Source organism: Narcine bancroftii, chromosome 5, assembly GCF_036971445.1.
Source record: "Narcine bancroftii isolate sNarBan1 chromosome 5, sNarBan1.hap1, whole genome shotgun sequence".
Taxonomy (NCBI): domain Eukaryota; kingdom Metazoa; phylum Chordata; class Chondrichthyes; order Torpediniformes; family Narcinidae; genus Narcine; species Narcine bancroftii.
The window spans coordinates 83,383,112-83,403,997 of NC_091473.1; the positions used below are offsets into that span (position 1 = coordinate 83,383,112).

General features: G+C 39.8%; 1 protein-coding gene across 9 annotated transcripts in view; it reads right to left on the reverse strand.

The window, feature by feature from the left end:
* Window positions 1–286: 286 nt before the first annotated feature.
* The window catches only part of LOC138763639 (P-selectin-like), a 104,305-nt gene continuing 83,705 nt past the window's right edge, over window positions 287–20,886 (reverse strand). For 6 of the 9 annotated variants that reach the window (XM_069938125.1, XM_069938124.1, XM_069938126.1 and 3 more), the window contains 5 exons: window positions 17,981–18,166; window positions 15,778–15,903; window positions 9,596–9,626; window positions 5,896–5,951; window positions 287–3,272 (listed from right to left, as the gene is read on the reverse strand). In XM_069938125.1, the coding sequence (XP_069794226.1) occupies window positions 3,262–3,272; window positions 5,896–5,951; window positions 9,596–9,626; window positions 15,778–15,903; window positions 17,981–18,166 (410 nt within the window). In that variant the 3' untranslated portion in view covers window positions 287–3,261. The remainder of the gene's footprint in view (window positions 3,273–5,895; window positions 5,952–9,595; window positions 9,627–15,777; window positions 15,904–17,980; window positions 18,167–20,886) is intronic. The other 3 variants (XM_069938118.1, XM_069938119.1, XM_069938120.1) reach the window with 3 other exon arrangements.

A 20,886-nucleotide genomic window follows, 5' to 3' on the forward strand; every position in this document is an offset into this window, starting at 1 on the left:
TGTTTCTGCATCTATGTCTTATGGTTAAATGGAGAACACTGAAAAAAAAATCATCTGAATCCAGTTTATGGTTCTGTTATGAATGCATTTGATATTATTTCAAACTATGGTTCATTAAAATATCGTATTTCCTTACTATTATGTGCATGGTTCTGTTGAATAAATTATGAAAACAAAAAAATATCTGATTGTGTGGCATTTTTGCTGTTTTGAAATTATAATACTTTCTTAAATTCAATGTTAATTGAATTTGAATTAATCATTTAATTACTCAAACTGCCGTAGGTATTGAAAACATTTTATTGCATGATTTGCTTTTAAGCATGTTTAACATCACAAACTCTCATTAAGTCTAAGAAGATCATGAACACCCTGGTTAGTCATAGAAATGTACAGAAATCAATTAACGAATTACACATTTGTGCATTCTTTGCTTGGAAATGCAAATTTTGGACCGTTTTGCAGTTTCTTACTCGGAAACAATGTGCAAGAGAGTAATGAAGCCAGCAGCCACAGCACCTAATAGCCTGAATATGCCTGATATTGTTTCATCTTGGAAGCTAAGCAGGCACAGGACTGGCCAGTTCTTGGAAGGGAAAATGTCTTGGAACACCAGGTGCTGTAGGTTTCTGTGAGGGGACCTGGACAAAGTGGTAACTCTGCAAAAGTTAAAGAATTTCATGTATGTTACATTCTAAATGTAGTATTGTGTGACAATGGAACCTATACTAGTGTAAAGAATCCTTTGAGACTACAGATTAGTTAGTTTAATAGGTAAGATTCTAGAAATGATAATTGGAGAAAATAGAAATAGTCATTTGTAGAAGTTTGAATTAATTCAGAGCATTGATTTGTAAAGATATTATGTTTGATTGATTAATTGCATTTTCGATAAGGTAGCAGAAAGGAAATGAAAGGAATTCCATGGTCTTTTTAGGCAGTCCTTTGCAATTGATGATGGCTTGTTTCTATTGTAGACTGGATTCTAAGATGGATCTGCATCACTGCGAGATCTATGTCATCAGATGGCACTACATTGGATAGAAGGAGAAAAATTGTGTCCCTTCTGCTGTTCTCACTGGGTTTTCGAACATACATACTTGAGCAATGTCATAGATGCTTCTCCAATGTCAGCAGTCGTGGGTCAGATAAGTTTACATGTTGGTGGTAATACTACAGTTTCCCTGAATTTTTAGAATATCCTAAAAGCTGGGCTTCTATCCTGCTAATCTCTTGCTGTAAACAGTTCAGGAAGAGCCTGTTTTGTAAGTTTGGTGCTGAGCATATGCAGGCTGTTGCCATGTTTACTGGAGCTAACTATTTTGACTGAGACTTGATGCTGGGAATATTGCCTGGAAGTGAACACTGAGATCACTTTCTATCACCCACAGTGGATGTGAAGGAATCTTAAGGCACACTAATGGTTGTACCTCCCAGAGGTCTGTGAAGAATTGAAGACAAATGAGATTCTGGTAATGATGAAAATGTCAGCCACTCTCCATTTGTGAGAATGAATTCAATTCCCATTGATTAGATTTGATATAAGTGTATTTTAAAGTAACATTTGGCAAAGCACCACAAGACTGGTTAACAAATTTGAGGCTCATAGAAAAGAATTAGTGTAGGCTTGGCTGAAAAATTGACTTAAGGGCAGAAAACAATGACTTGTACTCAATTTTTTGTTCAGACAAGCTTAGTAAACAGCAATATGCTTGGATTATTGCCAAATATGGCCATTGAAATAGAGAGTATTTTCACAATTTGTTGCTATCACCAAACTTGGAGATGTGGTAGACAGTGCAGATGCACGTCAACCACAATGGACCCTGGACAGACCACCAGGTGATAAACAATTTTGTAGAGAGCACGACTTATGTCATCATGGGTTTTTTAATTGTGCTCTTGGGTATAAAGCCACAGAGGTTATGATGATCCTTTCTTAAGTTCTGATTTAGCTGCAACAATTGTAGAGTTTTACATTGGCTCATCGCATGAGGAAGAACTTGAAGACATTTGAAGAAATATTGAGGGGTTACCTGAATGGTTCCATGGATGCAGGATTACAAGGCTAGATTAGGAAGTAAAAACGAGGTTTAAAGTAGACAGAAGAGAGCAGTGACTGTAAACTTGAGCCTGATGCAGGCTCTCAACCTGAAACATTGACTTCACTAGACCTTGACAGATCCTGCCTGATCCACTAAGTTTCTCCTGCAGCTTGTTTGTTTTTTTGCTTGAGGTTGAAAGGAGATTTGATAGTGGTGTACAAGATGAGAAATTTAGATGAGAAAGAGATAAATTGCCATTATTAACAGATGGTACAAGGACGATAGGTATCAATGTATGGTAAAGCAAGAAGTAGGTTAGTGGTGAAGTGTCGAGATATGAGGAAGAATACTTGTACAGCAGATGGCAATGAACTGGAACTTGCTGCTCACAAGAGATGGAAGTGGAGGTAAGTTGATAAGCACTTAAGGGAAATGAATATCTTGGGCAATGCAGAGACAGCAAGGAGTACAGAGAGCAGACATGGACTCAGTCCACAGAATGGCATGCCATTAGGACTCTCAGATAATTCTCAGAAATGTAAAAGCAGATGTGGATCTTGGCAGAGATAGAGGTAAACCATTTGTGGGGTTTCATACCAAATTGGTATAGATTGGAACAAAATGACTGAGAACTGGACATCTAGAAATATATAACCATATAACCATTTACGGAGCAGAAACAGCTCATGTTGGCCTTTCGAGTCCGCACCGGTTCACTGATTTTGTGCGCCCTCTTCAGGCATTGGTCCCGGTAGATCTTCATTCAATAACGATGGGCGAATCCAATGCAGGTGGAATCATTCGTAGAAATGTTTGTGAAACGTGCAGATATTGCATACTGGATATTTATGAATTTGATTTACAGCTGGGAAAATGGGAAAGATAGGCAATATCACAAGGGTGAAAGAGAATGTCAAGGAGTAGGTTTTGAGGAGAAAACCAAGCTTTGAATATCAACTTTAGTTGTTTAGTTCATTTCTTTTACTTCTAAAGTTGAGTGGTTCATGAAAAGAATCCGATGATTCATGTGCTTCCAGGAGCAAAATGATTGCTTTTTAGCTTTCCTGGCAATTCGCTGGAGGAAGTCTTGCATGTCAAAGTTTTAATGTCAGAAAATGAGGCAATATTCCAATGCAATGAAGCCAACAAGGCATGGCCAAAGTACAGTATTCACTGGCTACATGTTCCTTCCACGTTCATTCAAATCTTGTCCTAATCATGTGGATCCTATTAGGAGAAAAAACATTCATCATAAAATTAGAATCGTGTTTCAGTAATTTCTAAGAATTTTTCAATTTATCTAATAGCAAGTAAAGGGAATTGACCATTTACCTCTATCTTCCCCATGTTGCACACTTGCCATACTCCTTCATGACATATTTATATTTAATTGCTCTAAATTGTGAAGTGCACAGTTTAAGTACAGAGTAGGGCAGGAAAATGCAATATTCATCCACAGATTAATTAACCTAGACACAGCCAAAACCCTTACCTACAACAAGGATAAATGTGTATTCCGCACATCATGTCTGGCTAGACTCAGCTGCATCATGGAGAATAGTTATTGGCACCAATCCTGACCACATGTGCCCCCTATTGGAGCTCTCACTCCCCCACAGCCTCAAGGCCCAGAAAAAGTACCTGGGGTTTTTCTCTTATTTATAAGGCCGGCCCCCTTGTAAAAGTCACCTCCTTTCCCCTTTCGGCAGAGGCCTGGGAGACCTTCAACCACATCAAAGGCAATGTTGCCAAGGTCACAATGCATACTGCAGACGAATCCACCCATTCCAGGTGGAGAGCGATGTGTTGGACTTTGCCCTGGCCACCACACTTAACCAGAAGTGCAGACCTGCAGCATTTTTCTCCTGCACCCTCCAAGATCCGGCACTCCTCCATTGAGAAGGAGGCCAAGGCCACCATTGAGGCGGTAGCATTGGTGGCACTATTTTGCCAGCAAACAATTTACCGTACTGACTGACCAACATACAGTCGCCTTCATGTTCAACAACAAGCAGTGGGGTAAAATCAAGAATGACAAAATTCTGAGGTGGAGAATCAAACTCGCCACCTACAACTATGATATCTTATACTGGCAAGGAAAGTTCAATGAGTTTTCAGATGCCCTGTCCCGAGGGACTTGCACCAGTGCGCACATAGGCCGTTTACAAGCCCTCTATGCCAACCGTTGCCAGGTTCTACCATTTCATCAAAGCCTGCAACCTCCCCATTTAGTTTAGGATATCAGAACAATGACCAGGAACTACCAGGTCTGTGCAAAGTGCAAACCACACTTCTACCAGTCGTTCAGCTCGCACCTGATTAAGGCTACCCACTCCTTTGAGCAGCTGAGTGTGGATTTCAAGGGGCCCCTTTGAACTGCAATGTGTTCTTTCTCAACATCATTGATGAGTACTCATGGTTCCCGTTTGACATTTCCTGCCCAGTCATGACCTCTGCCACCGTCAAAGCCTTATGCAACCTCTTCACCCTGTTCAGATACCCCTGCTATATCCATAGCATTCTCCTTCATGAGCGATGCATCAATATCTGCTGGCCAGAGGTATTGCCACTAACAGGATCACCAGTTACAATCTCCGAGAGAACGGACAGGTAGAAAGGGAGAACACCAGTGTCTGGAAGACCATCCTCCTCGCCCTGAGGTCAAAAGGCCTGCCTGTATCCCACTGGCAAGAGGACCTCCCTGAAGCACTCCACGAGATCAGATCCCTCCTGTGCACCGCCACAAATGCCACTCCTCATGAAAGGACATCTTCATTCCCCAGGAAGTCCATGTCGGGGACAATGCTGCCATCCTGGTTGACATCCCCAGGGCCAGTCCTGCTCCAGAAGCATGTGAGAAGCCATAAGTCCAACCCAATGGTTGAGAGGGTCTACCTCCTCCACGCCAACCCCCAATACACCTATGTGGCATACTCAGATGGGTGCGAGGAATCTGTGACTGTCCAAGACCTAGCATGCACGAGAGATCCCGGAACTCCGGCCAACCAACCAGTACATCCACCCCCCCCACCCCACTCCGATCACCCATCACATTACCATGTCACCCTACCCCAGCCCTCAACCTATCTGTCTCAGTTCAGTTGACAGACACCCCATCCACTGACAACAACCACACCGTCCAGAAGCCAACAGCTGAGCCACAACCGGCGCTACGACGGTCACCATGGCAGACAAGAGCACCGGATAGACTGAACCTGTGATGGACATGAACCAACTTCACCCCATCGGACTTCTTTTTAAAAGAGGGGGTGAATGTGGTGGAACCACTGTACTACTATTTGTACATGTATGGCTGGCCCGTCCCTTGCTAATTGTATCTGTTTCTCATCCCCCTTGATTCCCCTAATGAAGGTGGCAATGCCATAACCTTTCCCCCAAAACAAGCTCGGGTCTTGGGTCAGCAACATGAGATGTGCTATCAGTTAATAGTAATAAAAACCGAGGTAACTTCTAGTCTTTGAAGTTATTGATAGCGCACCAGTATTGTAATTCATTCTCCTGGGTCCTATCCAATTAGACAATAAACATCAGTAGCGTTATCAGCCAAGCCTGTGCCTAAGCTTATTGGCTATACATGTTAACTGTCAAAATATAACTTCTATGTAGCTTCAAAACATTCATTAAGTTGATATATTAAAAAGCCCACTGCAGTGGACATTCACACTCAGTAAGGCTATGTATTTGAAGCAAGATATGCATGACACAGGAATCTAAAGGATCCTTTTAAACCTACCCTTGGAGAACAAAATAGGTCATCATTTTCCTCTGGAAATGTCCCTCTGGCATTGGAGCATTTCTAATTTTTATTACATTAAGGTTTGCATCTCACCTGTAAAATTATTCACGAATGCTGGGTTCTCAAACGTATCTTGTGCAGTTTCAGCACTGGAAGATAAATATGGCAATTTAGTTCCTTTCTAAGCTTAGCTGTACAGTAGTTATCTTGGACAATTAAAAAATGGAATTCAATCTGTTTCAGATGAACACTTCCAATTGTATGTGAACGAATCTGGACTTCTTTTCTGAATATGTGCTAGGTCGATATACTCCTCGTATTTTCATGATCGAGTGGATTTTCTTAAGTGCGACGGAATAAATAAGATAAGTGTGTGAGTGCAGATTAGAGTGGTGAGGGAGGGATGGTTAATGGTTACATTCTGCATTAATAATGTGGAGATACGAGTTCAATCCCACCAAAATAGCATGGGAAGTTCAGTTAATTAAATTATGTGGACTGATTAAATTTTAATTTAATTTAGACATACAGCACAGAAACAGGCCTCTCCATCTCATAAGCCCTTGTCGCCAAAACACCTCAATTAACCTCCAACCTGCCTACTTTTCCAAAGGTGGGATGAAATCTGAGTGCTCGGTGGAAACCCATACAGACACAGGGAGAGTGTGCAAACTCCTTACAAGCAGTGCTAGATTTGAACCTGGGTCGCTGGCAGTGTAACAGCATTGTGCTAACCGTGCCACCCAAAAGGGTCAATTCACAGTTGTAATCAATGGAAAGACGGTTTCCAAATAAAAAACCTATTGCAAAAACTCACGACACAGAGACTGCAGATACTACAATATTCACCTAAACACAATATGCTGAAGGAACTCAGCAGGCCAAGCAGCATCAGTGAAAGGAATAGAATAGTCAACCCTAATCCACTGAATTCCTCAAGCAGATTGTGTCTGGTATTGAAATAACTCATTTGGTTATGTCCTTGAGAGGAGGAAAGATACTGCCCTTAGTTGGGATGGCCTGTTTCTAATATCTGATCCACAGCAATGTGGTTGACACATGACATCCTCTGCTATGTTTAAAAAAAAGTAAGAACAAAGTCTAATAGACCTCCAGGCATTGACTAAAGCACCAAATTCAGTCACAGCATCGTGATTCCTACCAAGATGGCCTTGAAAATCCACCCCTCAACAAGCATCTGGTAACCATTATCTAAATTGAAAGAACTTTATCGCAGGTGAGTCAAACAATGCTATTAAATCATACTCATAGAATCACACTATTTGGCTAATGTTGTGGATTTCTCCATCATATTCCCTGGATTCATGTTCTTTCATCTTTTGAAGAGATGAGAGCAAACAATTCTTAATATCAACTCTGGATTGTTTGAGATTTTGTGGCATTGAATCAACAACAGGCAAGGACAGCTAGTGATTATCAACCTGCTGACGCATTAATCCAGGTCTTACAATACTTGGAAGCAGCACTAAAAACAGCAAAGATACAGTAAGTGAGGAACCTTAGAGCTCTTCATCAAGAGTAGCCTGACAGCATGGAGTTTAGAGAACAAAAAAATAATGAACCTATGGTATTTAACCTCATCCTTACCCATTTCCCTGATGTAAATGATTTGTGCATGATATTATTTAGCAGTGTAGACAATGCACACAAAGTCTGCCTTTCCTCATTGGGTTCTGTGGCACACGCATCATTCTAGATAGAATAGCCTCAAAATAGATCTATTGCCAATTCATCACCTTAGCTCTAGGACCAGCCACCTTCAGCTATTTGACCAATACTAAGTACTGGAGATAGGTCCTACTAACTAAACAAAGTTTATATGCAATTCAAAAAAGAAAACTATCCAGCATGTAGCAAGATCCGGACAAAATTCGAGCATATATAGAAAAGTTATATTTGTGTCATTCATGTGCCTGACAATGTGACCACTTCTGACAAGAGAACCTCATTGCTTCCATGTGGCATTCAAAAGGATGACAAATGCAATCCCCATCTCCAGTATTGTAGATATCACCTTTAACCATAAAGTTAATTGGACCAGCCACTGAGGCTATAGCACAGATCAGCGGCTGGTTATTCTGCAAAGGGTGACTCACCAAAGCATTTCCACTATCTATGAAGCAATGTGGATCATGATAGAATACTCTCCCCTTTCTGGATAAGAGTATTAGTAATTCCAACAACTTTCAAGTAGTTCTACGCCATTCACCACAAACCAGCTCAGTTGATTATCTCTGACTGACTAATTCTACCCATGGATACTGACTGACCTGCGGAGTGTCTTGAGCAATTTGTTTGCCCAGTTGATAAACAATTTTTCCAAAACCATGTCTTTCATTCACTCCATCACTAACACTTGGTGGACGCACTCTGGCTCATTTTCAAATAGTTGCGCAATTACCTGCATAATCTACTTAAACAGCATTCCCCAAATTCGTTGTTTACTGCTGAGAATGACAAAGGCAGCAGGCGCACCCAGAAGTCCATCACCTGCAGATTCCCCTCCCAAGATGTACAGTACCACGATTAGTAAACAATCAACAATCTCACAGTGTTACTGGATCTACCTCTTTGGACCCTCAATGTTAAAAATGCTTCATTTGTTACATCATTTGCTTCTCAAGGGCATTTAGGATGGGTAATAAATATTGGCTTTGACAGTATTTGAAATTCAACACATTACAGACATACAAGTAGATTAGCAAAGACAGTTTTGTGATGTGTTGATTTCTTCATTGATAGTTATGAGAGTCATATCCCTGGCCTCTTCAGTGAGCAATTCCTCATATGCTATTTGGAACCCTATTCACCCCAACTTCTTTAAATTCACATCTTCCTGTATTATTCAAACTTTTCCTTTCAATTTATATTTTCCTATCTATAATCCTGCCCATCTCTCAACTCACCTTCACTAGTTGGTTGCCTGCCTGAGGTAATGAAGTGGATTCTCAAGGCCTGCTTTTGGCTTTTAATTCCATTAATGGGATAACCCCAACTGCCTTAAATTGATAGATCTCAAACATACTGAATGGTGTTAAATTGTAGAGAGAGGGTGAGTGTATCAACTATTAATTAAAAGTTAAGATTCCATTATTGTCACATAATACTACATTTAGAATGTTACATACATAAAATTCTTTAACTTTGTCTACCATAAGGAAGACAGAGAGTTGCCACTTTTGTCCATAGCCCCTAACAGAAAGGAGGCCCAATTCTCCTAAATAATCACATGAAATATTGGAGCCACTCAGTGGCTCAGGTAGCATTTCCCTTAATCGGAACAATTCTGAAATATTAATAGTTTTTATTTCCACATTTACTGCCTGACCTGTTGTATTTTCCAGAATTTTTGCTTTTTATTTTATATTTCCAGCATTGGATTTTGTTTTTAAAGTTCAATCCAAAACTTGTGTTTGAAACTAGTCTGTGGAAATGAAATGAAATTCTAGTCACTGATGGCCTTGTGTGTTATTTATAATTCCACCATGAGTAATCCATTGCATAAAACTTTAACTCAACCCTAATTGGTGTTTTCACAGAAAAGTTTATATGTGCAAATTATTATATTGGCTTTGTAGTTCTAATGTTTCAAAACAGAGGAAAAGTCTCTTTTAAGGTCTTTGAAGCCTCCATGTGCTGCATTGGTTCCAGGAACTGATAACAAGTCCTGGGGACACAGAGTGAAAATAATTTTCTCTTTTCAATGTTAACATTCTCATTTTGACAAGCACAAATAGTGAGTGATAGGAAAATGTGGAAATATTGGAGTTACCTGTCAGAGGTTAGCTTTTTTGAATCTTCTTCTGAAGATAAAACATGAGGAATATTAATATTTGCACCTTGAAACATTAAATTTAAAAAAAACACTTAAAATTACAAAGAAATATTCAAATTCAACAGGGCCAAAGCAGAAAGGCTGTAATTAGCCACAGTGCTTCTGTTTGTATCTTAAGAGATTTTTTTAAATCTCAACTGGTATCTGCTAAGGACAGAAAGGGTACTAGATTAAGTGTCGTGTGGTGACTATAATCTTGGTCAAATAGCTGTTAACATTCAGTCTATATTTGCACAAGTTGACAAGAATATAGGACATCAATTGCAAAACTATTGATGTATACTGGTTTTCTGATTAGTGCTCAATACATTCTTAGGTACAATAGTCCGAACTGTGTAAAAGGGGTCATTATAGTTTATTACTGTTACACACTAACAACCCCTTTAATTATGTTTGCAACTGAAGGTTTTTTGTTGGCACTAACACAGGAACAGCAATGGAAAATTCACCAAACAATTGTAAATTCAAAATAATAATTTTTATTAAACTATTAATAACATAACATTTCTTACTTAACTCTTAACCTTGTTTATGCACAAATATAAATGTGTCTGGTCATAATTCAAAGTCCCACTCTGAAAAGTCACTTTTTAAAAAAGCTCAGCATCATTTTGGTCTTGCTTGAAGGTCTTAAATTCTCAGTTAAGAAATAATTATAAAGCTCTTTTAAACATATATCTTCACAAATGTTTTCCACACAAAGAATCTGCCCTCTTCTCAAAGACAGCAAATGTGATTATTTTCTTCTACAATGAAATCACAAGCCAGACAAGGGTTAAACAAAGTGAACAAACACAAAAATAGACCCAGTATACTCGGTCCTCTTTTCCAAATAGAGAGCAAAGTGATCTTCATTAATTCAATAGCCACTGATTCTATGTTTCCCTTCTTCGAGGAGTAACACACAACAAACAGCACCAATTCTAGTTACTACAACTCAACTCTGTCTTTTAAAGGTTTCAACCCTGTATGTCACAAGTTGAACTGTTCCAAAACTGAACTCAAAATGTCTGAATTCAGCAATGTATTTCTCCAAGTCATGTGATAGTTACATAATGGATGAAGTGAGTCCCAAATTTTGGAAACCATATGACCATCAGTTTTATTCCTGCCAAATTTCTGAAAACCATTCCATATCCAATTCAACTTCTGATTTGATCTCTGTTCAAGGGACTTAATTGGCTTTGATGAAAAACAGGTGGGTTCCTCAGCAGTTCTTGAATAATTAAGACCCACTTGAAATGTATTAGCTCTGTCTGTCCAAGACACATCGACTCCAAGATTGAACTTTCTTCTCAAATAACAACGGTTCTATTTAAATGTGACAACCCTGTACCAACCCACAGCTAACTTTCTAAGAATATAGATACAATATTTTAATACTATAATTTACTGACATTTTTATAAAAGAAATATAGCTTAACATTAAATTAAAGATTAACTTAAATCTGATGCAGTGGAATTGACTTCTTTACTAATGTGTGGAGGCTGCTTGTGAGGGATGATGTTGATCAGGCTGCAGTGTCTTCATTCAGTGCTGAGAAATAGAACTAATGGCTGCACACCAACCCACAACGCAAGTGTGGACCATTAGCATAGGCACAGGGAGCACATCCACCATGTATTTTTGGACAGTCTGGATCCTACAGTGACCCTCACTACCTACTAGATGTGATGGAAATTGCTGTCTCCCCCTTTCTTTGTTTATCTGCACAACTCTCCCCAGATTTGATATTTCTCTGTGATAATCATTTTCTGGAGGACAAAATATCTGCAGCAGGTTTCTGGCACAGAAGCAACTAGCAGCACCCAGAACGTACTATGATGCATCACAGGTTAGCATGACTGGTCACAGTATGATAGAACAGTGGGCATGACATATGCTTTTTTAATGTGTTTAATGCATTTTGTTGTTGCTTGTGCCAGGACCAAGCCACGTCTTCGTGCATTAGCTGCCTCAGTGGGCCAGTAAGATCTCTGCTGAACTTGTCTAGATAGTTGACCATGCCCAGGAAATGTTTAACCACTGTTACATCTGTCGGTAGTGACATTTCACTGATTGCTCTGGTCTTTAAAGGGTCTGCCATCAGGCCTTCTCCTGTGAAAACATGACCTACATAACTGACCTGGTTCAGCCAAAATCTGCACTTCCAGGGGTCGAGCTTAAGGTTTTCCTTCCGGGCTCTGTTGAGTACCTTTTTAAATTTGCGTCGTGTTCTTCCAATCCTTGCCGCCTACGAGTATGTCATCAACAATGATGGCACAGGGGTACCCAGCAAAGATTTGCTCCATTGATCTCTGAAATACCTCACTGGCTGAATTGATTCCAAATGACAGTCATAGAAATCTATTGGCCAAAAGTCATGATGAATGTGAACAACAGAGACGACTTGTAGTCAAGTTTGATTTGCCAGAAGTAAATCTTTGTGTCCTCTATTGAAAAAACAGTCACGCCAGCCATCTGCATGGTAACTTACTCCAGAGTATGCATTGGATGGTGTGGTCATTTGAAAGCTGTATTGAGGTCTCTCGTGTTGTTACAGATCTGGATCTCCTGTCCGTCTTTTTTCATAGCAGCCATCATGGAGGACACCCACTCAGTGGGCTCGAAGACTGGGGTAATTATACCAAGATCCTGCATCATGTCCAGCTTGGCCTTAACCTTGTCCTTCATTGCTACTGGTATATGGCGTGCCAGAGGAACCACGGGCCTCACTTCCGGGTTGAGCTGCATCACTGGCAGTTTCCCCAATTCCTCTGTAAAAAGGTCACTGTACGCAGAAAAGATTCTGTGTGCCAAATAATCTTCCCATGTACATGCTTGCACTCAGGCCCAGCAGAGGCATGACGTCTTCTTGGACTACAAGAAAAGTTATTATGTGCAACTGTCCTTGTACGTAGCAGTGCAGTTGCACTGTGCCGTCGGTTCTGATTCTGCTGCCCTCGGTTGCCACTAGGGTTGATGACTTGGTGCACAGTATGATCTGTTCTGAATTCCTTGGTCAGTTGAACATTTTTTGTGACATGTTGTTGCACTTGGCCCCAGTGTCAACTTTCATGTCTGTTGCTTTACCATTGATCTTCATTGTTATAAATGCTTTGCTGTTCCTTTTGATTCTTGTTGGGTCTCCTGCATCTGCAGAGTCAATCCATCAACGTAATACTCATCGTCTGAGATGGTTTGTCCTTGCTCAGGTTCCAACTGATTAATCATCCTTCTGTATCTGGGTCTCGGGGTGAGTTGCTGCCTGGCTCTACAGCATCTGCTAAAATGGTTCCATTTCCACAGGCTCTGCACTGTTGGCCGAATGCCAGGCACATCCCTTGTCTTGCTGCAGTTACCGCACTCTGTCCTGGGAGAGGGTCTAATAGGGCTTTGTTGGCTTCGTCTTCTGGCCATTGCCTGTTCACAGGTTCCACCTGGACTGTGTCTAAGCTTGTGTCTTGCTGCCATGGAGAGGCTAGATTTCTGCTGTTCTCCTCCATGGTTTTGTGGAGATGGCCTTTGCGAATGTTAGTTCACTGTCACGCAGCAGTGCCTTTCTCATGCCTTCATCGCAGATGCTGCAGACCATCCTGTCTTTAATCAACTCTTCACGCAGCGCTCGGAAGTCACAGGTCTTTGCCCTGATGTTTAGGTTGCTGACATATGAGTGAGTCAACTTGCCAGGCCTCAGGTTTCTGGTATTAAATCTGTACCTTTCCATCATTAATTCTTTTGTAGATTGCACATTTCTTGAAATTTTCTTTTTAAACACTCGGGGTCCTCTCTTGACTCAGCCGAGCTGAATACGATACCCACTTCACACACCTCATTTGTGTATATGAATCACCTTTCCCCTTCGATGGCCTCGGGGCTCACCACATTAGTAAAATGTATGCTCTGACTTGGGCAGTCTTATCATTATGCGCTGCCGCAATGAAAATGTCATGATCTTATTCGAATACACGCTAATTCTCAGCCAAATTGCCCTCAAACACGTGGGTCGGGCCTTCTGAATCCGTCCGCCATTATGATGCAGATACAAGCGTGTTGCAAGCATGGTGTTGGTTACTCACTTTTTTCTTGAAGGCTTCAGGGCTTCAGGCCTGAGATGCACGTGATCCCACTTCTGACACCATGTTTGTTATTGCATTGAATTACCAGTCAACACAAGTGGCAACCTCTAATGAATGCTTTACTGTTAAATCCAAAAACAACACAATGTATAACAGGAGCTTGTCGAAATGTGTCTGCTACCAGCCAAGCTCTGTTTTTAACTAGTGTGCCTCGCGGGGACTTGCGTGTGCTCAATAGTGCTGTGGTGACTACGGTGGCTGCAGCAGGTGCAGAGCAGCTGACAGGAATGGCTATCTATAGGGATGTTATACTGGTGTGAGTCAGAGTAAGAGAGGTTGGGAGACTGTATTGTGAAGGGTCATGCTGTCACGTGACCTGGTTGGATTAATCACCATTTGCCAATCAAAGTTTGGCCCCACCCATTACTACACACCTTGCCATTGGCCAATTTAAATTCCTTTTTATTTGGCCTTGGGCCATTGGCCTTTGTAATTGGTTTAACCTTGCTGGCTATCTTGTAAACAACCTGGGCTGCATCCCCCCAGCACAATTAAACATGCCATGTGTGCTCAGTTCTTTCTCTTTGCCATCTTGGGATCACCTTGCTTCACTCCAGGCCTAGAACCATGGAGCAGCACTGGAGAAATTGTTGGTAAGATGGGCACTGTTAAAGGGTTGGGAGCATTTAATTAGTGTTCCTCAGTAGCATAAAAGCTATGCCTGCACTGAACCAAGGGGTGGTGGATATTGTATTGGTTTTTCCTTGATTGTTGTATCTACACTGTTCATTGTGTGTGTACATGTATTTCATTCATGGTGGAATTTTCCCATGCTCGCCTATAAATTGTATGTGAGTGTTTCATTGTTGGTGGGATTTTTTTTCTTCCCAAGCTGGCTGTAAATTGCGCGCATGTGTTTTATTGATGATGCGACTTCCCACATTTGTCTATAAATTGTGAATGTATGTGTTTTATTGCTGCTACCACTTTCCGACGGTCACTATAAACTGTGTGCAGGTGTGTATTATCCCCATTACCATTTTCCCACACCAATCTTTTTCAAATAAAAATATTTACTACAAAACTGCATTCAGAGTCCTTGCTTTTGAGACCCATCAAATCTGTTTTCTCACTCACAACAGAGAACACCACATAGTTAGGCAGCCAGATCGTTATTACCACAGGTTGTTCATCATGTACTTCTTATGACCTAGGTACAATTCTGTCCTCTGGTGCTGTTTGTGTGCAGTTCAATTGTTCTCTCTGTCAAAATGTGGGTTTCCCTTTGGTCTTCCAGTTTCTCTCACATCCCATCCACAGACGTTATTGGAGGCCAAGTCTAAATATGGAGCTAGTGTTTCCCAAGGCCGGGTGTTCGGAACCAGTGATCACTATGTCAGAACAATTAGTTATCGTCGTATAGAGATGAGGCAGAATTTCTTCACCTAGACACATGAATCTTTGGAAATCTTAACCTAGGAGGCTCAGTAGCTTAGTCTAGTCAAGATGGAGACTGATAGATGTTTGAATATTTAAAAAATCAAGGGATAAGGGGCAAGTGCACAAAAGTGGCTTATCACTTATCCCTCATGATCTTGCTGAATGAAAGAGCAGACTCAGAGCAGAATGGGCTTATTTCTATGTTTATGAAAACTACAAAAGTAAATCCTTCTTTCTATATGGTGAATTTTCATAATTTTCTTATTACACTGAGGAGGCCATTCACCCCATCAAGCCAACAATATCCCTCAAGACATGCTCAGCAGTCCCATTAATTACAGCCCCTTAATTCATCAACCATCCACCTATACCAGGGATGATATACAACAGCTAAATAACTTTCAAGCATATTTTTGAGATGTGGTAAGAAACCAGGCAGTAAAAAGAAGCCCAGATGATTATTGGCAAACATGCAAATTCCACACATCTCTCTAAATATTTCTCCTGCAAACTAAAGGTGGATAAGGTTTTGATATTAGCAGGTAAATTAAGGAAATGAGCATGACACACTCCAACTATGGTTTACACTCAGATGAAAGAAAAACAAAAAGATTTATTACCTTGTGATTTCAATTTCCTTCTAATCCAGATCATTGTCATTGCAATAATGAGACCAAATATTGCAGTTGCTGCAATTCCACCCACATACATCAAGAAATCCACTTCAGGGGTTTGTTTGCTTAGTACTAAACATAAAAAGTGCATCATGATGTCAGAGGTAAACTTTGTCTTATACTCAAATAATTAGCTACCTGTTACCATTACATTCATCAGATAAACTTAAAACATTTTGAACCACATCTGCACTGTTTTGTTTCACATCAGTTTAACATTTAATATCTAACTTATCACTATGGTAAGAGTTCCACTTTTTTGTTTCCCAACAGAAATTGCCATATGAACTTGAGTTTGCCACACCCAGGAGTCAGAACCTACAACAGATATTGAAACAAATTGACTGATTATTTAGTTTACAAAATGACTTTTGCTCTTGTCAAGGTAATAGTCCCCCCAATTATAAAACTAATTATTAGACATTCTCAATCCAAGGCTCACTCCAACTGCAGCTAAAAATAAATGGGAAGGTGGAATGTCACATTGGAATATATTCACTGAGGCACAAGTACTCTATTGATGCTTCCATTGAATCACAATTTGATGAACATTGACAAAAACAGGTTCACACCATGCTCCAGGCTTTCATTAATTAGAGTTCATGAGGCTCTTGGAAATGAAGAAACAGGATATTCAAGCAAAAAAAAAGTGTCCAGTGAAGACCATAGTCAAGTGAGCAGTTTAGAGCAGTTTATAACAGTTGGGAATGGGGCAATAAAAAAGTAACAACGTTATTTCAATCTGTCATTCATATATAGTCTTCTTATGTGTCTGATGCTTCCAGGTAAAGTTGCCCACAAACCAAGGGAGCAAATAGTACTTTTTTTTTTAAAAGTGTGGTTGGCTACAAGAACAGGGGGGATATAAAATTAATTTTTTTAAAACAATCTCTGAAGATGGCCAACCACTTTGATTAGGTTATTGTACATGCTGATAGCATACTAGGTTTTGTAAAAAAAAAGGAGAATAGCCTCTGCTTGACAGGTACTGAAAATTGGAGCAAAAAACACCTAATGTTCTATCTGGTCATTTTCCAACCAGACAGTATTAATATCGATTTCTCCAATTTCTGTTAAACCCTTGCCCTGAGTCTTTCTTTCTCTATCCCTGTCTCCTCACCTCCTGCTTCCTAAGATATCTTTTGGTAATAAAAGCCTTGGTTTGAATCTACAAGTCTGAGTCATTCGACGTGCTACACAGGGGAATGTATTTCCTACTCCAGAGTGAGGGCCCAAAGCTGAGGCTACACCGGTCAAGGGAAAGATGGAAGTTAGGCTTGAGTACAGCGATTAATGAAAATTAGTGGGAAGACTTGTGTCTGAATAGCATGACAAGGATTGTCAATGCTAGATACATGTGGGTACAATACAATTTCCTACATCTGTTGTACCTCACACTGCAAAAATTATATAAATCAAAGTCAGAAATTTTGGATATGCATTTCAGATGCAGTGTAGAGGTTGGAATCATTATCCTTTCCACCTGTTCGAAGGTAAGATCATTCTGAGTAGACTTGCGGGACATTCTTAAAAAAAATACAAAAGTGGAGTTTCTACAAGATCTAGAATTCTTCCTTCTGGCAAATATTGGTGAAGAACAGCTTAGGCTATCCAAACACCAAATTCAATTTGTGAAGATCGCTTTGTCAGCAGCCAGGAAGTGTAGAGGTTGCACGGAAGTCCAACTCTCAAATTAGTATTACATGATGAAATATGGAAATACAGAGTTGCATTCCCTGGAGAAGATTACTTGTAACTTGAGAAAGAAGTGTGGTGGCCATACCTGAGGCACATAGATGCGCAGATGTGATCTATATCTCCACCCCCACCCCCCCCCTCAGCCCACTTGTGAAATGAGTCAAGATGTAAACTGTCATGACAGTTAAATAAAGGAAGTGAAATAAAGTTGTGGCACAGATGGTGTGTGGTTTAATTTTTTTTAAGGCTTAATTTTTTTGAGGTTTAATTTTTTTAAGATTTAATTTTGTTTTTTTCCTTTGGCTTTGGTAGTTTATTTAATATCTGGAGAAGGAAAAAATACTGGGCTCTGTATATTATATTGTGTGATAAGTAAATGTCTTATATTGTTTGTATATATTTGCTTGAATCTTTTAAAATAAAATATTCAAAAAAAAATTCTAAACTATACCTCCACAAAATGGAATTTCTTCTGTCCACTGTCCAGATCTGTTGCACTGGAGTCTTGCCGATCCTTCCAATGTAAAATCTTCAAAGCAATCAAAGTCACACAACGAATGGTAACTGAAGTTGCCCAAAGGATGCGAACAGTTCATAATCACCGGAAAGTAAGTAATCAGTTCCTGGCATTTCACCACTGTTGGATTCCAAAGAACATAGTCTATTACAAATTACTTGAAAAGTCAATATTCTTTTAACAACTGTTATTTTCCAAAAAATATTGCAGCAGGAGTTATGTAAAATCTGTACAAATAACAATTAGTTAAAATCATTTGTTAATACCTGAATTAAATGTCTGTTTTTTAACATTATTAAGTTATGAAGATATTCATATCAGAGACAAGCTTGAATAGAGCAAATAGCCGGCGGTAGGCCTATAACTTCTGGACAGCTCAGAAATACATTCTTTTCAGACAGAATTTTCTTTTGGGAGTGCAGAAGCACAATTTTTATCATATTACTGCTTAATTAGAAAGCGTGCTAATAGCATTGTTTTCCATTTCCCAAGAGGGAAATTAGTTGAAAATCATTAATGATCTGAATTTAGTAAAACAAAATCCATTCATGATTTATGGAGAGGTGATCATTTGTTTGACGATAGGTAGTATTGTATATTCCTGAGATCAATGCTGCTGCTACAGGGAGGGTGTCAATTGGTTTGAATCACAATCCATTCTGCAATTGCTGTTTGTTGGGGTAGTACTTGGAAGTTATATTTTTGAATTTTTTCATTGGATGTAGGTGTAATTAGCATGATGTCATTAATTTGTCTTGGGAATATCATTCTCATGAATCGGTATCTGATGATATCCCTTGGAGACAGGGTCAATTTTGTCATTTAAGAAAGAGTTGGATAAGTATATGGATGGGAGGGGGATGGAGGGATAAGGGCAGAGTGTTGGTAAGTGGGATTAGAGGAGGGTACTTGGATAAGTGCGGACTAGAAAGGCCAAATTGGCCTGTTTCCGTGCTGTAATTGTTACATGTAATTGTTAAGGTGAAAGTTCTTGAACTGAAAATTTCTTATGATGAATGTTCTCCCTGCTGTTAAGTAGGAATTTCAACGATTTTGTCACAATAAAAAATAATTGGTGATACATTTTCTAAGGAAAGAATGTATTTTTTTCAGAGGCAATGTTGCAATTTGCAATATTCACATATGGCTCATTCCAAGGAACCAAGGCCATGGGCTTGGAAAGACATTGTTAGAATCAATTAACATTTTACAGCGCCAGTGACTCAGGTTCGAATCTGTCGTGGTCTGTAAGGAGTTTGTACATTCTCTCCGTGTCTGCATTACCTGGAGGAACAACCCATACGGGTTTGTAGGTTCATTGGGTATTTGGGCAGCACAGCCTTGTGAGCTGGAAGAGCCTGCTACCATGTTGTATCTTTAAAAAATTTGAGAGATACAAAGATAACTCAATGAAATGCAGTCATGTATTTACTTACAGAAAATAACGTATAATTTATGAAATAATGACTCGTTCTTTATTAAGATGTGGAGTTTGTATTTGGAATGTATGAGTTTAGATGATAAGTGAAAGTTATATATGTGATGAGAGATGTAAAAGGATGGCATATCACTCAGCAACCTGTCATAATTTGATGTTATTCTGCATTTTTTTTTAAATAAGCTCCAAAGGGGGAAAGGTTGTAGAGGGTGGGATAGGTGGGAGGAGTGGGGTAGTAGGGGGTAGCTTTAGATTACTTTGTATTCTTTTTTGTTTTGTAAAATACTTAACTAAAATTTTGAGAGGTATAATGCATCTTGTAGATAATCCTGTATCAGTGTATAAGCGGTGATGGAGTGAGTGCTTAACCTTGTGAACAGATGTCAGTCAGACAGTTTTTGTCATGAATGGTGTCAAATCTCTAGTCAAATAGAACCACCCAGGTAATCCAGAGTTTTCAATGCCTTATAGATGATTAAATGGTTTGGGGGAAATCAGAAGATGAGGTAGTCACTACAGAATACTTATTGGACGATTCAAGAGTTCATCTAAAGTTAATGTATAGTAGGTGTGGTACAATTATTAATTGTCACTTATCAGTTCAAGTCTGGATATTGTGCTTTATTTTTGGTCAGGTACCAACATAGGCTGATTTTTATCTGAACAGTTGCAAATGGACTGAACACTCTGTTGTCCCACCTCTGACAGTGAAAGAAGAAAAATATATATTTTTTAGGAGCTATGGATGTTTGGATCTTGGATAATGAGCTGGGGATTAGATGATTGACATCCAGTATTTTTCACCATCAACTGTGATGTAAAGAAGCCAAGGAAAAATCTCCATCATTTTCCTCTCCTCCCCATGCAATTACAGTCGAATGCAATCAAGGTAGCCTTGATTCCGCATCAGTGATATTTGGACTGGGGAGTAAGCAGTCTCATTATGCAGACTGTTGGAGATTTGGCATTTTAAAAGGGAAATGCAACTATTATACTCTAACAGTATACAGCAAATTAGATTTACAAAAATTTTGTTGTTGGAACTCAATTTCACCTTCATTTAATTGTACAAATGGGGATGGGGTGTGGAATTGAAATGGTGGCCAGTCATTTCAATACTGTGCCCCAATCCCTCGCCAACATGGTCTTGTGCACTGCCAAACTGAGGCCACCTGCAAACTGGAGGAATAATACTTAATATTTGGTCTGGGCACTCCCCATCCCTCTGTCTCCTTTCCTCCAGTTTCCCCAACTCCTTTCTTCTCCATTCAGAGAGCTGCCCCCTCCCCCATCACCTCAGCTATTTTCTCTGATGCTCTCCCACCCACATCCACCTATGACCTCTTGGCTTGTGATCATCCCCTGCCTTTTTATTCAAACACCTGTCTGCTTTCTGCTCATA